The sequence below is a fragment of the Paroedura picta genome, chromosome 1 (assembly GCF_049243985.1).
Source record: "Paroedura picta isolate Pp20150507F chromosome 1, Ppicta_v3.0, whole genome shotgun sequence".
In the NCBI taxonomy this organism is placed as follows: domain Eukaryota; kingdom Metazoa; phylum Chordata; class Lepidosauria; order Squamata; family Gekkonidae; genus Paroedura; species Paroedura picta.
In genome coordinates, this window is record NC_135369.1 from 173,854,986 (window position 1) to 173,871,026 (window position 16,041).

The 16,041-nt window shown below is 46.3% G+C and overlaps 2 protein-coding genes across 4 annotated transcripts in view; one reads left to right on the top strand and one right to left on the bottom strand.

The window, feature by feature from the left end:
- Positions 1–16,041, top strand: part of FOXO1 (forkhead box O1) — a 456,870-nt gene that overhangs the window by 176,202 nt on the left and 264,627 nt on the right. The window lies entirely within an intron of this gene.
- Positions 1–16,041, bottom strand: part of COG6 (component of oligomeric golgi complex 6) — a 34,115-nt gene that overhangs the window by 14,711 nt on the left and 3,363 nt on the right. For both annotated transcript variants that reach the window (XR_013226887.1, XM_077312583.1), the window contains exons 2-11: positions 15,225–15,368; positions 14,903–14,974; positions 13,031–13,089; positions 10,484–10,595; positions 6,549–6,631; positions 6,285–6,355; positions 4,329–4,422; positions 2,943–3,071; positions 2,315–2,406; positions 718–782 (exon numbers count right to left, since the gene is read on the bottom strand). Coding sequence is in view for 1 of the 2 variants with exons in the window: in XM_077312583.1 (XP_077168698.1) it covers positions 718–782; positions 2,315–2,406; positions 2,943–3,071; positions 4,329–4,422; positions 6,285–6,355; positions 6,549–6,631; positions 10,484–10,595; positions 13,031–13,089; positions 14,903–14,974; positions 15,225–15,368 (921 nt within the window). In the remaining variant the exon portion in view is untranslated. The remainder of the gene's footprint in view (positions 1–717; positions 783–2,314; positions 2,407–2,942; positions 3,072–4,328; positions 4,423–6,284; positions 6,356–6,548; positions 6,632–10,483; positions 10,596–13,030; positions 13,090–14,902; positions 14,975–15,224; positions 15,369–16,041) is intronic.

Below are 16,041 nucleotides of genomic sequence, written 5' to 3' on the forward strand. Positions count from 1 at the left end.
GCCACAGTTTGACTACCCCTGGTCTATCCCGTAGACAGCGATGAGAGAAAGGCTGTGTCCATTTGTCTTTCAGTATCTTCTGTCTTTTGCCTGAGAACTTGCTTTGCCTGATCTCCACCCAGTCTAGGTTGATTACTTGGGGAGAAGCCCAGGTTTGCAAGTATCGTCTTTGAGCCAATTCAGGCTTTCCCAACCAGGGTTTCCTGAAACTCTGGGGTTTCTGGCCAGCCCTGGGAGGGTTTCCCAATTGGATGGGAGTTAATATTTTAAAATTTATTAAACATTTATCAGATGACATGACCAAATATTGTCATGTCAACCCGTCTCCACTTCCAAAATGGCCAATGATGGCCCTGGAGGGGATGGGAAGGGGAGGAGCCCCAGGTGGGCGTGTCCACAGCTCTGCTTCCCCACCATATCCTGCACAATCACACCACTTCTGGGGTTTCTCAAAGCCTGGAGAATATTTCAGGGGTTTCCCAATGGTGAAAAAGTTGAGAAAGGCTGAACTAAATTGAAAGGGGTCTTGAAGGAAGGAGCCCTTCGGCTCTGAGTCAACCAACAGGCTTCCAACAATGATAGTAACAGGAAACACAATCATTACATTTATACAATGTCCTGTAAGGTCCTATTTCACTAGGGGTATATGGAAATGCTTTAAAAAACACACACACTACATATTTACATGGAGGGTTCACATAAAGCAAAATATTTTACCTTAAGAGGCCGGCAGACTCCTTCTGTGATGTGCCCAACGACCTCTTGCAGAGTTTCTTCAACACCTGAAAATGCAGCAACAAAAGTTATTCAGGGGTTATTTTCTGAGGTTCCATTTGATAAGCTCATCAACACCTCCTCACTCTTACAACCAACAAATGCAATTCTTTGCGGACCTCTGCAAAGGATCAGAGATCTGGGAGGGTCTGACAAGGCCAACTTCCTCTGCTGAAAGCTCACTCACTTTCTCCTCTTCCTTCCTCTCTCTGCCTTCTTGCTTGCTGAATATCTTTACTGCTCCTCCCTTGGTGCCTCACAATTCCCTTCCCTTCTCTGCTAAGGACTTGCTCCAACCATTCCCTCCCTCTTCTTCCACTGTCCGGAATCTTGCCATAATCTCAGTCTTGCACCTTCCTCTACGCCCCGTCTGCATGACCTCTCCTTTATTACACAATGACGTTTTTCTCCCTTTCGCCTCCAGCCCCGCCACTTAAACTCCCTTGATCCCAATCCCTTCTTGCCTCCATTCTGCTGATCTTGGGTCCCTACTGTGACTAGCTTTACTCTCATGGGGATTGTAGTCCATGGACATCTGGAGGACCACAGTTTGACTACCCCTGCCTTAGAGTACCCTAGACATCACAGAGCATTTACTCTAGCTCGGTTCAACACCCTACCATATGCTCTGATAGAAGGGAGGTGTGCACGTATTTCTTATGCTTTCTGTTTATATCCACGTCTGTCCGGAATGGTAGAAACCATTGATCATATTGTCAATTTCACCAGAACGTTCACACCCAATATATTTTGCCAAACTAGTCAAAATTTGCAGGCAGAACAGACCATTTTAATATTTCTCCTCTCCTGGCTGATAGCTTTACCAAAATTACTTTTAATGAAGAACAATATTGTGCAGTGCCATGCTCAACAAGGCAGAAGAAACTGACTGACTCCTAGTAATCCTGCTGTTGTTTTTATGTATAGATTTATTATTATTACTAGGGACAAAGCCCGTTGCATTCAGGAATACAACAGGCGCTAGATTTCTGAGATAGCCTCCCCCTCCCCCCAGGACCTGGAAAGGCTGCAGGCAGCGGTTAGGGAACTCACTGGCAGGGACAGCTCTCATGCAGCAGGGATCTGCAGCCTCCGAGCCTCTGAGGGAAGAGGAAGGAGGGGGTGGGCAGGGGTGGCGGAACGGAAGGCGATTGGCTGGCTGCTGGACAGACAGGCAAGCCGGTTGGAGGAGGAGGCACTCAGGGGTGGGACAGCTGCCCTGAGTGGGTCTTAAGTGCTGAGTGGCACTTAAACCATGAGCCCAACCCCAAGCCCTTAACAGAAATATTAAGTAAAACAGATATTATATGACATTAATAGTTTTATCATTTGTTGCGTGAATGACAGCTATGTATTTTGTGATGTTATGGCTGTCTGTATGTTGATCTTGGATCGCAATAAAGCAATTGATCGATCGATTGATCGATTGATTGATTGATGAGGGTGAGTGACTCCCCATGCCTTCCCCTTGCCAAACTCTGACTCAACCACTTCCTTGCTTCCCGCTACATTCATTGGGAGATTTGAACTTCAGCGGTACCTTCAGCAGTCACGAGTTTTAACATGGCTTCCAAGTGCTCTTTTTCGGAAGCGGTAGCTTGATGTAGCCAGGCCAACATGTCTCCTACGTACCTAAAACAGCAATGAGCAAAAAGATTCTGTTGTATAAAGGGCTGCTACTTTGCCTATAATTCCTCCCCCCCCCCCTCAGGATCTGATGCTCTGACTCCTGCCATGATTTGTATCTGACCTGTGTGACTCCATCTTGGCCTAATGTGTGCTGTTTTGAGAACCTTTGTATAACCCTGAGCTGTCTGCTTTGCTTTGCCATGATTTAGACTCTGTGCATATTTCTGCTAACTATGTTATCTGTAGGAGAGGAACTGTCTCTAGCACCCAAGGCCAAGACGGCCTAACTATCGTTTGGAATGACGCCCGGGCTGGCACCTGTGGGAGGGGGGATCCTACTCCCTGGGAACATTGGGCCGGAAAGGGAAAGTGTAAAAGTGCCTGTTTGACCTGTATCGAACGAAATCGACTATGATCGTTAAGGCATGCTGATCTGCTATCAATAAAGCTTTCTATTAATCCAGAAGCAAGTTGTTTGTCTGCCCTTGACACTCCCTCCCAATTTCTTTGCAACATGCACCACTGTTCCACTGTTGTACCTCAGAGGATCATGGGAATGCATCTCGATAGGGCGGGGAGTGCCTCCTGGACCGCCTCTAGTCAGGGCATCGATAAAGCCCCGGACCACGGCACTTCTTCTGGCAGTTCCAAACTCATCGAGGGTATATCTGCAGCGAAAATCCATTTGAACGTGTTAATGCACACCGTTGTTCCCACCACAGTTGTGAAGGGGTCTGATTTTACAGGGTACGTCAACACTACAAACAGCTGACTCTCAAAATGCTGTTAATGGCCAAGTAATTATTGGGTGGAATTGTGCCCCTCTCAGAGGATTTAGTTGTGAGGCTGTTAGAACGGAACAAATTGAGCAGGCACCAAATACACAATTAAATAAAAAACAGGTTATTTCTGATTTGGGAACACTGGATCTTGCTACGTGTGCTGGAAAAGCTGGGCATTCCAATGCAGTGACTGCCGCTGATTTTTAAAGGTATTAGGTCAAGAGGTCACCCATACACAAAAAGCTAAAATTTTCAAACAAGAGAAATGCTAGAGTGGAATTGTCCAATACTACTACCGGGACAAGTTTTAACCAACACTTTAATCAGCACAGTTACAGATAATAAAAATCATACAGACCAGCAGTTCCCAACATTCCCCCCCCCAGTTGCCATGCTTTGGTGCTAGACCTGCAGAAACTACCCCCAGTGTTTTCCATCCTCAGCTGTTTCAACTTCTCATTCAACAGCATTAGAGGTCTGGGAGAATTAATCTGGTTAACCGCCATCTTGGGAATTTGTGCAATATTAGGATGTTTTATTGGGTTTTGATGTTTTTATGAATTATGGTTTTCCTGTTTTATTATATATAAATAAATGTGTGTGTGTGTTATAAACCGCCATAAACCATAATTTCTGAGAATGGTGGTATATAAATCAAATTATAAATAAATTCATAAAAATAAACATGACACCTATTCTGCGACTCGCCAAGTGTTTGCAGGAGGCTGGCTCCACCTCCTGCAGCAGCCATTCTGCAGCAGCCATCTTGTTGACCGTGTTGTGTCGGAATTCCAAAGTCGTCCGCAGCCTCAAAATAGGTTGGAGACCCCTGATATCGATTCTGCTGAGGTAGGTCATCAACGGGAAGCAACACAGGAGGGGTAGTTTCCGAGAAGAATAGTTGGATGTAACATTATAAAGCCACCCAAAAATCAGGTATGATTTTACAGTTGTTCAGTGAACCCTATTCCATAGCAGCTGAGCTCCAAAACTAGAATTTTCACAGGCCCAAGGGGGGGGGGGTGATTTCTGATTGTTCCTGGAGACTCCAGGAATTGCTGGGGGGTAGGGGCTTAGTCGAGAGGGGCAGTCAAGAAACTGAGAAATAAACAAACAAATAAATAAGATAACACGTCAACCTACTTGTAGAGAACAGGCCGGTCTTGTAAAGCTTCCATGGCTTGGGCCAAAACTGGAGAAATGTCACATGATTCTTGTGTTAACGCCCTGCATTCACCTACGAAAGAGCAAAACAACAACGGCAACAATACAGCTGTCATTCCTGCAGCAGAAAAGGCAGAGAGCCTGCTGTTGGTCTCCCCACCAAGTACTAACTACGGCCGACTCTGCTTAGCTCCCACTATCTGACGAGGCTGGGCCAGCCTGGGCAATCCAGGTCAGGGTGGAGTTCTACTAATTATAAAATTAAGAATTCAAAACATCGGATTGGAGCTCCCCCAGCACTAGGCTGTATTGAGACCATCTGTTACCTTTGCTCCCCCTCTTCCCACTCCCTTTATTAGATGTTTTATTGGGGGGATGGGAGACTGAGTGATACCACCATGTTTTTTTCAAAGCATGAGTTTTCGAGTGCAAGCACTCTTCATCAGACTGTGATCTTCTTACATGACAGGGAATATATAGCAAAAATCAATTCTGTTACATCAGTTTCTATTACATCAGTATTCCCTGTCATGTAAGAAGGTCATAGACTGACGAAGGGTGTTTGCACTCGAAAGTTCACGCCTTGAATAAATCTTTGTTGGTCTTAAAGGTGCCACTAGCCTCTGATTTTATTGTGCTACTTCAGAACAACATGGCTACGCATTTGAAACCATCATATTTGTTCTGCTTTTGTTTGCTGTATGATTTCTGTGTCCTTGGATAGTTTTAATGGGGTTTAATTGGGGTTTTAGCATGTAACCCACCACGAGCCGGTCTGGGAAGTGGTGGGAAATACATTTAAATAATAATAATAAAATAACAATAATAAGTCAAATATGGCATTTCTAATATTAAATTGATCCTTTTGTGCAATTCTAAACTTGCACTCTTGGACTATTCCCATTTTAAAAGAAAACCACAGTATTATCAAAATACCCAAACCAAAATACCCAAAATAAGTTCTGACTCCCTGTTTCCCAAAAAGCTCTGGTCCCTGTTCAAATGCCTTTGAGATCCCAAAACGGGGCTCATGTCCACTCCTGTTGCAGGATGGCAGCCCAGGGACTAGTGAGGCAGCTGGATTTGCTAGAGGGAAAGCCTGCTTCACTGCAAACACCACAGGAGCCAGCGTGGTGCAGTGGTTAGAGCACGAAACTAGGATCTGAGTGACTTGGGTTCGCATCCCCACTCGTGCCATGGAAGTGCACTGGGTGATCTTGTGCCAGCCACCCTCTTTCAGCCAAACGTACCTCACAGCAGTGGTCCCCAACCTTTATTAGGCTGGGGACCGGCAGGGCATCGGGCCGCGCCCGCGGGGACCGCACCCGTGCGGGCCGCGCCCGCGGATAGGGCCGCTCCCGCGGATCGGGCCGCACCCGCGAGCCGCACCCGCGGATCGGGCCGCGCGGGCGCGGCCTGCACGGGCGCGGCCCGGCCCTGATTCCCTCTCCCCGCCCTCCCGCAGTAAGTAGCTTCCCGGGCCGCAAGCTTGCGGCCTGGGAAGTTTTTTACCGCGGGGGGGGGGGGGGCGGGGAGAGGGACCTGCGGCCCGGCGCCATGGCCTTTGCGGCCCGGTGCCGGGCCGCGGCCCGCAGGTTGGGGACCACTGCCTCACAGGGTTGTTGTTAAGATAAAATGTAGGAGAGGACAGCGATTTTAGCCTCTTGGGTCTCACTGGGGGAAAATTATGGTATAAATCAGGGGTAGCCAAAATATGGCGCTCTAGATGTCCATAGACTACAATTCCCATGAGCCCCTGCTGGCTCAGTTTGGCCACCGCTGGTATTGATGAAGTAAATAATAAGTGTGGATGATGATGGTAATGGAGATTATTGTGGTTTCATGTTTTAAAGTCTACAAATGAGGCTGAGCAGCCTAAGTTTCAGAGGTGAAACGAGCTTTTGAAAAGAAGTAACTAAAAAAGATTAACGGTACCTTGAGTCCAGCGGTAGAGCTGCTCATAAGAAGTCTCCTGCAGCAAAGCCATCTGCTCCATGATTTCTAGGCTGCCGATGCAAAATGGGTAAAGTAGTTAGAAAAAAGGGCTTCGTGTGTAATCAAAAAAAGCGCTTGAAGATCGGGAGTTCACATCCACATGGATCTTCCTCAAATCCATATAGATTTGAGCAACAGTTTCTATGCCTCGATTAATTCCGCGAACGAAGGCTGCTCCTTGGTAATTATTCAAAATGAACTCACCCTGATCTCTGCTGGTTTGTCCGCAGAAGAATCTTGACATCGCTGTGGATTTGCTTTACTCTTCCTAACACTTTGAAAAAACCCTGCAACACAATTAAAGGACACGATGGAAAGTGCTGACAAAGCGAATGTCCATCCTGGAACATGCTCGATTTTCTATAATACAGAAGAAACAGTGTTTTACAGTGTGCAAAGCCTGATCTATCACTGGTAGGCAAAATCACGAAACTCAGTCTCATTTACTTTGGCCATATCATGTGATCCAACTCAATGGAGAGGGCAGTTATGCCAGGACGGGTCAGTGGTCAAAGTAAACCAGGCCTTCAAGGAACACTGCGCTTTGACAGGCTCAAGATGCACACTGGCCAGAGCATTAGTCAACTAAAAGAAGCAATGCAAGATCATTGAGACAGCTGACCCATAGGATGGCCAAGGGTTGGGCATGACTGAGAGGCTAACATTATCATCTATTGTGTATCAGGCTTACAAAAATGGCTGACTCCACATGGCAACATCAGCCACGTTCCCCACACGTATTTTACTGCGGCTCACTTCCTGGAAGGCTACGTGCATTACTCAGAGGCAACTCTACAACATTATGATACAACATCACCGTTTAAAATCCAACCAAAGCAAACAAACACTCTATACATTCACTTATGAGCCTCTTGTGGCGCAGAGTGGTAAGGCAGCGATATACTGTCTGGAGCTGTCTGCCCATGAGGTTGGGAGTTCGATCCCAGCAGCCGGCTCAAGGTCGACTCAGCCTTCCATCCTTCCGAGGTCGGTAAAATGAGTACCCAGCTTGCTGGGGGGTAAGCGGTAATGACTGGGGAAGGCACTGGCAAACCACCCCGTATTGAGTCTGCCATGAAAACGCTAGAGGGCGTCACCCCAAGGGTCAGACATGACTCGGTGCTTGCACAGGGGATACCTTTTTATACATTCACTACCAAAGCATAGCAGGGACACAAAGAGAGTCATGAATCATGTTAATTCTGCTGCTGCCAGTAATTTATCTTCCTCGCTGGAGGGAACCTGCATTGCCAAGAATGTGTCTTTAAGACCAGGCTTAAAGAGCATGGATGAGTGATTCTCAATGTGCCTGGCTTCAGAATATCACATCCCCGGTAAGCAATACGTTATTTCAGAAGCTGCAGCTCGGTTGAAATACACATCCCCGAATTGGTCCTCACTAGGGTGCCTGAATGCCATTCTCTGCTACTCTACCATCTCCAGTAGAAGAAAAAATGTCTCCAGCTGGCAATGGCGAAGTGATTTAATGTTCAAAACAATTTCACAATGTTCAAAACAATTTCAAAACGGATTCCCAGGAATAGCCCGTTTTCGATATCTTCATCAGTGATATTTTAGTCTCTTATCATGTCTTGGTTTATGTAGTTCTATCCCAAATTGGTCGCATAAAATCCAAATTTGTAGGGGTCTACAAATATTAATATCACAATGTGTAATTACTCTACAGCAGTGACTGTAGAGTAATGACACATTGTGATATTAATGTCCCAAGACATTATAAGAGACTATGGTTAAATGTATGGCTGCGAAAGTTGAACCATAAGGAAGGCCGAGCGTCAAAGAATTGAGGCATTTGAACTCTGGTGCTGGAGAAGACTCTTGCGAGTCCCTTGGACTGCAAGGCGAACAAACTGGTCAGTCCTAGAGGAGATCAGCCCTGACTGCTCCTTAGAAGGCCAGATCCTGAAGATGAAACTCAAATACTTTGGCCACCTCATGAGAAGGAAGGACTCCCTGGAGAAGAGCCTAATGCTGGGAGCGATTGAGGGCAAAAGAAGAAGGGGACGACAGAGAATGAGGTGGATGGATGGAGTCACTGAAGCAGTAGGTGCAAACTTAAATGGACTCCAGGGAATGGTAGAGGACAGGAAGGCCTGGAGGATCATTGTCCATGGGGTCGCGATGGGTCGGACACGACTTCGCACCTAACAACAACAACAATGGTTAAAAAGATGAGAAAGGCTGGCATAAGGGAATACACACACTTGCTCGCCTTTGCTCTTGTTTGGAAAACCAAGCACTAGAACCTGTTCTCATCCACCCCCCTCCCTCTTCACATGTGCACCTTTGCACTGAAGAAGAAAGGAGCAGGGTATTGATTCTTCCCCGCCTCCATACACCAAAGCTGCCATTGGCCCCATCCAGGGAAAACCCATAGCTGTGCATTTTCTCCCACATGGTGTACTTATGGAGTGGGGGTAACAAGCAGAACGAAGGTTTGATACTCAAATGCTGCAGACCTGTCCTGAAACACTATGCCCTTCTACAGGTCGCTTCCGTTCACTGAACCGCCATCTTGTAACCTCTACAGCAGAAAAGGAAACCAGAGTATCTGGAATCCAATGCATGCTACCATCAAAGACGCTATAATTTTACAAAGGCCATGCCTGTGGCTTATCATCCAAAACATTCCAATTTCTACAAACAAAATTTATAGTCAGAAATTGAACACGTGTTACAACGTGGACGACCAATGATTCTCCAAAAATGGTTTTGATTGGAGAAGTTGAGGACTGATGTTGAAGAATGTGGCTGCTGAGAGCCAGCGTGGTGTGGTGGTTAAGACCAGCGGCTTCTAATCTGGCAAGCCAGGTTTGATTCCCTGCTCCTCATCCCCATGCCAACAGCTGAGTGACCTTGAGGTCGTCACAGCACTGATAGAGCTGTTTTGATTGAGGAGTCCTGTCAGAGCTCTCAGTCCCACCTCCCTCACAGGGTGTCTGTTGTGGGGAGAGGAAAGGGAAGGCGATTGTAAGCCCCCTTTGAGACTCCTGGTAGAGAAAAGCGGCATATAAGAACCAACCCTTCTTCTTCAGTAATATCAGGGCTCTCTCAGCCTCACCTCCCTCACAGGGTGTCTGCTGTGCTGAGAGGAATGGGAAGATGATTGTAAGCCGCATTGAGACTCCTGGTAGAGAAAAGCGGCATGTAAGAACCAACTCTTCTTCTTCTGTTGACTGTTGATGGTCGTGGCTCCACAGGAGGACTAAACCTTCCCCTAATTCATGCAGGTATTCCTGCTAGTTTTTATCTTGCCCTTCCTCCAAGGAGTTCCACTTTACTCTGCTCTGGTTCGGCCTCACTTGGAGTACTGTGTTCAGTTTTGGGCACCCCAGTTGAAGAGAGATGTAGACAAACTGGAGCGTGTCCAGAGGAGGGCAACCAAGATGATAAGGGGTTTGGAGACCAAGACCTATGAAGAAAGGTTGGGGGAGCTTGGTCTGTTTAGCCTGGAGAGGAGACAACTGAGAGGGGATTTGATAACCATCTTCAAGTATTTAAAAGGCTGCCATATAGAGGATGGAGCAGAGTTGTTCTCTCTTGCCCTGAACCAATGGGATGAAATTAATTCAAAAGAAATTCTGTCTCAATATCCGGAAGAGGTTCCTGACAGAGTGGTTTCTCAGTGGAACAGGCTTCCTCGGGAGGTGGTGGGTTCTCCATCTTTGGAGATTTTTAAACAGAGGCTGGATAACCATCTGATGGAGAGGCCGATTCTGTGAAGGCTCAAGGGAGTGATAGGTTACAGTGGATGAGTTATAGGGATGTGAGTGTCCTGCATAGTGCAGGGGGTTGGACTAGATGATCCATGAGGTCCTTTCCAACTCTATGATTCTATGAATCAGTCCAGATTAGAAGCTTCCACTCTTAACCACAGCACCAATATGCAATACAAAGCTGGAGTCCAATGGCCCCTAGAGAGACTTTAGAAAGTTTATCCCTGCACAGGCGTTCGTAAATCAGAGCTCGCTTCCTCCGATCAATGAAGCTTTACACTGGCAAGGCCGGAGGGGGGTAGGCGGAGATGCTTTATAGAGTGGTTGGTTTAAAATGAGAGCCAATAGGAAGAGTAATTTAAGATAGATTCCTTCCCCTGTTATGCGTTTTAAGGTACTTACCTCTGTAATAGGCCCATCCCTCGCCCCTCGAAGGACTCTCATCTCTTCCGGAGAAAGCTGGAATTCTGCTATGAAAGCATCAGCAACTTGGGCTTTCAATTCTAATCTCTGGCTGCAGGAAGAAAGTGGGTGTCACTTTTTATGGTTGGTCTAATTTATTTCATTACGGTTCACATCTCACAAGCTATTCCAAAGCATAGTTCCGGCTAATAAACGGAGCATTTTTTAAAAAGAAGCCATCACTTGAGGGTAATTCAGCTGACCTATAAAAGCCACTGTGAACCAGAGTAGCTAATTCGATCTGTCTAAATCACCGAACAAATAGCATAACTAGCAATTTTGCCGACTGCTGTGTACAGGAAGTAGAATTCAAATTTAGTATAGATACCATTATTTAGAAAGCTGAAACTGCAATCACAGACTAGGGGTCCCCACCCCTGAAGTGCCTTTGGGATTCGGACACACTGGTGAGTGCAGCCATAAAACAGCTGCCTCAGGAGGTAAAAAGAAGAGTTGGTTTTTATACCCCAGTTTTCACTGCCTAAAAGGAGTCTCAAAGTGGCTTACAATCACCTTCCCTTCCTCTCCCATGTACACAGAGAAGGTCCTTATGCTGTGCTGGCAACTGATACCCAAACCATGATTTTTAAAAATCTACATAGGCAATCAAATCTCCTATGGCCCATGCCCACTTTCTAAAAACACTTAGCAGGCTCACAGAAAGGTTTCATTGAGTCCCACAACTTCCTCAGATACATATTGACAATCTAGGACTAGGGTTGCCAGCTCTGAGTCAGGAAAGACCTGGAGACTTGGGGGGAGGAGCCGGGAATGGGTGCGGGGAAGGAGGAGGAGGAGGAGGAGGAGGAGGAGGAGGAGGAGGAGGAGGAGGAGGAGGAGAAGGAGGATGAGGAGAAGAAGGGGAAGAAGGAGAAGGAGGAGAAGGAGAGGGAGGAGGAGAAGGAGGAGGAGGAGGAGGAAGAGGAGAAGGAGAAGAAGAAGGAGAAGGAGGAGGAGGAGGAGGAGAAGAAAGGGAAGAAGGAGAAGGAGAAGTTGTTCTTTAGTCTGGAGATGAGCTATAATTCTAGAGGATCCCCATGCCCCACTTGGAGATGGACATCCCTATCTAGGGCCCAGGTCCATCCCCTCCTTCTTCCTGACCTTCTCTTGGGGCTGTTTCCCTGTTGCTTACCCTGACCTAGGATACCACAGGATGTAACGTGGACAGACTAAGAATGCCAGAAGCACAAGGAAGAGAGGAAACTAGACAGGGGAGGGGGCCCAGAGTTCAGACCACCACCCCTTATCTCTCCTTGTGCCTCTTGATTCTAACTCCTCGAGCGCAGCACACCTACTGATCTTTTCATGCGCCTACCTTCCCTAAGGTCTCAACAACCCCTCCAAAAATTCACAATTTCACGAGTCAAATCTTCACTATGAATATATTATGCAAAGCAACAGCGAATGTAAAGTTCTTGTTTTCTCATCAGGAAATTTAGTGAAAAGGAAGCAGGCAGCTGGATTAACAGAAATCGAGAATCTCTCCCGATTAGCATCAAGTGAGTAGCTGTTTTGGCCTTCTATAAGAAAGCAAGATCTGAGTCCAGCAGCTCTTTACAGGCCTGTCTGCCAATAAAGGTTTACTGAGATTGATTGACCTTACAGGCCAATAAGATTTTCACCAGTCAAAACTTCCTTTGTTAGAGATTTGACTCTTGAAAGCTTATACCAGGCTTTCTCAACCAGGGTTTCGTGAAACCCTGGGGTTTCTTCACGGCCCTGAAAGAGTGAGAGCTAATTTTTTAACATATATATTTAAAATTTGTTAAACATTGATCTGGTGCTATGACCATATATGATCATGTCAACCACCCCTCCCAAAATGGCGTGTAGGGGGTGGGAAGGGGAGGGGCCTGGTTGGGCATGTATGCTTCTCATAGAATCATAGAGTTGGAAGGGGCCATACAGGCCATCTCAACCATATTCTGCACAGAGAAGAACAGATTTGTAGGAAAAGGTAAGCTTGGACCAATAGGAACGTTTTTGAGGGTGGAAGGACTTTCGCCCACAGAATACAACGGTTGTACCTCCCCCCCACAGGGGTAGCCCAAAATATCCCCTGAAATGTGGCTCCCTAGCATGCAATTTTGTTCAAGAATGTTAGCTTAAGCAATAAAGAAGAACAAAATTGTAGGATGGGGTAAGCTTGGACCGACAGGAACATTTCTGAGGGAGGAAGGGCATCTGCCCACGGAGTGCAATGTCCCCATTCCCCTCCAGGGGGCAGCCTAAAGCATCCCCTGAAATGTGGTCTCCTAGCAGAGGGAACATGTTGGGCTGCAATGGAGGGTGAAAGGGAAGAAAGTTGCGAGTGGTAAGCAAAAGGCCTCCTATCAGTGGAAACACTCTGGCACAGTCACGCTAACATATTTGAGGAGCAACTGAACAAACAAGCGCCTTGGGAATTGGCCCAGAGGAACAGAACCCACACAGCCCTTGTTGCTTTATGTAAAATATATATATATATAAGCAAAAATAAATACATACCTCTCTGCTTGCAGCTTAGTTGTCTTGACTATTAAGTCCTGGGTTTGCTCTTTGGCTGCCTGGAAGACGGAATCAGATTAATTAAAACTAAAGCGCTTGAACCGCCTCAAGGTATAGTTTATACAGTTCTCATTTCAATGTAATTAGACGCCATTTAAACATGGTGAGGCGGAAGAAAGCTGTTCTATTTTAGAAGTAATTAAACATTCCCTTTCCTCACCCAGCTGAAATTCAGAATCCAATTTAAGTCTCGATCCTAGAGATTGAATTACTGCGCAGCGTTTTTTAATTAGGCCATCTCTCCCTGCCCCCACCCCTGTCTTCTTGACAGCCCCTTCTCCCTTAATCCCTGACTTCTAAAACCCCCTGTCCCACCAACTCATCCTGTGAAATAATCTCTCCCATATGCCTAAACCTGGCATTCCCAAACAGAGATCAGATTCAGGTCTATTTCCACGAAGACATGATGGCTTGAATCCAAGCCCAAAAAAAATGGCATGGTCATATTTTTTATCTTGTTTAAATTTTTATTATTATACATTTTCTGGATGAAAAAAATAGTACTTATTGCAGCCTTTCTCGACTTTTTGACCATTGGGAAACCCCTGAAACATTTTTCAGGCTTCAAGAAACCCCAGAAGTGGCATGAGCCTGCAGAATATGGTTGGGAAGCAGAGCTGTGGACATGCCTATGAGTCTCATCTTCCCACCCCTCAGGTCAATCATTGGCCATTTTGGGAGGGGAGTTTCTACATGACCATATATGGTCATGTATGGTCATGTCACCTGGACAGGAAGCACATCTACTCACGCTGTCTGGGGTGCAGCTTAACATTGCTTGTTCGGCCATAAATTTGGGTGTGATCCTGGATGCCTTCCTTTTAATGGAGGCCCAGGTCACAGGTTTAAACTACACAGTGTTTTACCATCTTTGCCAAGTGAGGCTACTAGCACCCTACCTGCCCTCGGACTGTCTGGCTGCAGTGACCCATGCGACAGTCACCTCCAGATTAGGCTTCTGTAACTCGCTCTAAGTGGGCCTAACCTTGTCTTTGATCCAGAAATTCCAGCTGGTGCAAAATGCAGCTGCTAGGGTCCTCACAGGAACATCTTGGAGGGCTCATATCCAGCCACTGCTGAAGCAGCTGCATTGGTTATCAGTTGTGTTTCGGATCAGATTCAAGGTTCTGGTATTAACCTTTAAGGCCATCCACGGCTTGGGCCCTGCTTATTTGAGGGACTGCTTGTCTCCTTATGCCCTCCCACAGGGTTCTTTACTCAGCAGGTGCTAATCTGTTAGTGGTCCCTGGGCCCAGAGAAGCCTCAACCTGGGATGGGGTCTTTTCAGTCCTGGCCCCAACCTGGTGGAATGAGCTCTGGGAAAAGCTGCAGGGCCCTGATGGAGCTGTCTCAGTTCCGTGGGGCCTGCAAAAAGGAGCTCTTCCACCAGGTCTTTGGTTGAAGCCGGGACCAGGAACACCTGGGGCCCCTCCTCCAGCCAACGCTTCACCACCTTGCGAACCCCCACCCTGTAGCGATTGACCGCAGATAGGGGAGGAAGGGGGATTATGCCACTTCTTGTGTTTTATGCTATTGAGGGGTTTATGATTGGTTTTATTGGGGCTTTTATCTGTTTTACGTAACCTGCCAAAAATCCACGGGGAGTGGCGGGATAGAAATTGAAATAATAAACAAACAAATAAATGTTTAACCAATTTTAAAAATAAATAAAAATTAACTAACTCCCACCCATTCAGGAAACCCTGGTTGAGAAAGCCTGACATATTGGAAGCAGAATACCTTGAATACTGTATGATAGAAAATAACATTTTCAAGATGTAGTAAATAAGCTATTTTTCATTTATACGGTACCTTCAGGTGACTGGTCATTTCCTGGCAGCAGTTACTCATAACTTGCACATCTTCATTAATGCTTTCAAGCTCCTGAAAACGTTCAGAAACAGACACTGTTCTTAGTAGCTTAAAATGATAATACAATCACTTATTCTGCATCATCTCCCTGCCAGACCTTCCTGATGAAGCATACCTACACAGAGTATTCCCCAAAGGTACGTTACTAGTTGCACCCATGGCCAAGCCCTGAAAAATTGATTGTGCATACACAAAGAGGACACAAAACTCTAAATGTTTAAGGATTGCTAGACATGTGGTGCCAATTGATTAGACAGAATACCTCCTTCACTTGCTTGAAAATGCAGACGAATTCTTCATTTATGGCTAGGCTGCGATGTTCTATGTCTCCGCGCAAATTTCTTCTTGTACGCAAACTGTTTTCCACAAAGAAGACTGAAAGAGCCTTGAGCGCTTCTAGCATTTCCTGTAAGAAAACAAATACATTCGTATTTTTATTATTATTATTAACTTCATTTATGGCCCAGCTTCATCATTAAGACTCAAGGCGGATTACAAACTATGAAAGCAATGCAGTCGGCCAACAAATTCCTCTAATAAACAATGCAGTAGGACGAGTGGTGTAGCGGTTAAGAGCAATGGCTTCAAATCTAGCAAACCGCGTTTGATTCCCTGCTCCTCCACATGCAGCCAGCTGGGTGACCTTGGCCTAGTCACAGTCCTGTTAGCGCCATTCTCGCAGAGCAGTCCTGTCAGAGCTCTCTCAGCCTCACCTCCCTCACAGGGTGTCTGTTGAGGGGAGAAGAAAGGGAAGGCAATTGTAAGCCACTTTGAGACGCCTTCAGGTAGAGAAAAGCGGCATATAAGAACCAACTCTTCTTCTTCTTCAGTAATATCAGGGCTCTCTCAGCCTCACCTCCCTCACAGGATGTCTGTTGAGGGGAGAGGAAGGGAAGGCGATTGTAAGCTGCTTTGAGATTCCTTTGGGTAGTGAAAAGCAGGGTATAAACCCAACTCTTCTTCTTCTAGGCTGATTAAGAGCCACATGATGCATTATGGTGGTCATCACAAGTCCAAACTGTAGTCACTGAAGCCATCTGAGAGGAAAATGTTGCTGTTTGAAAATTATCACAAGGGCT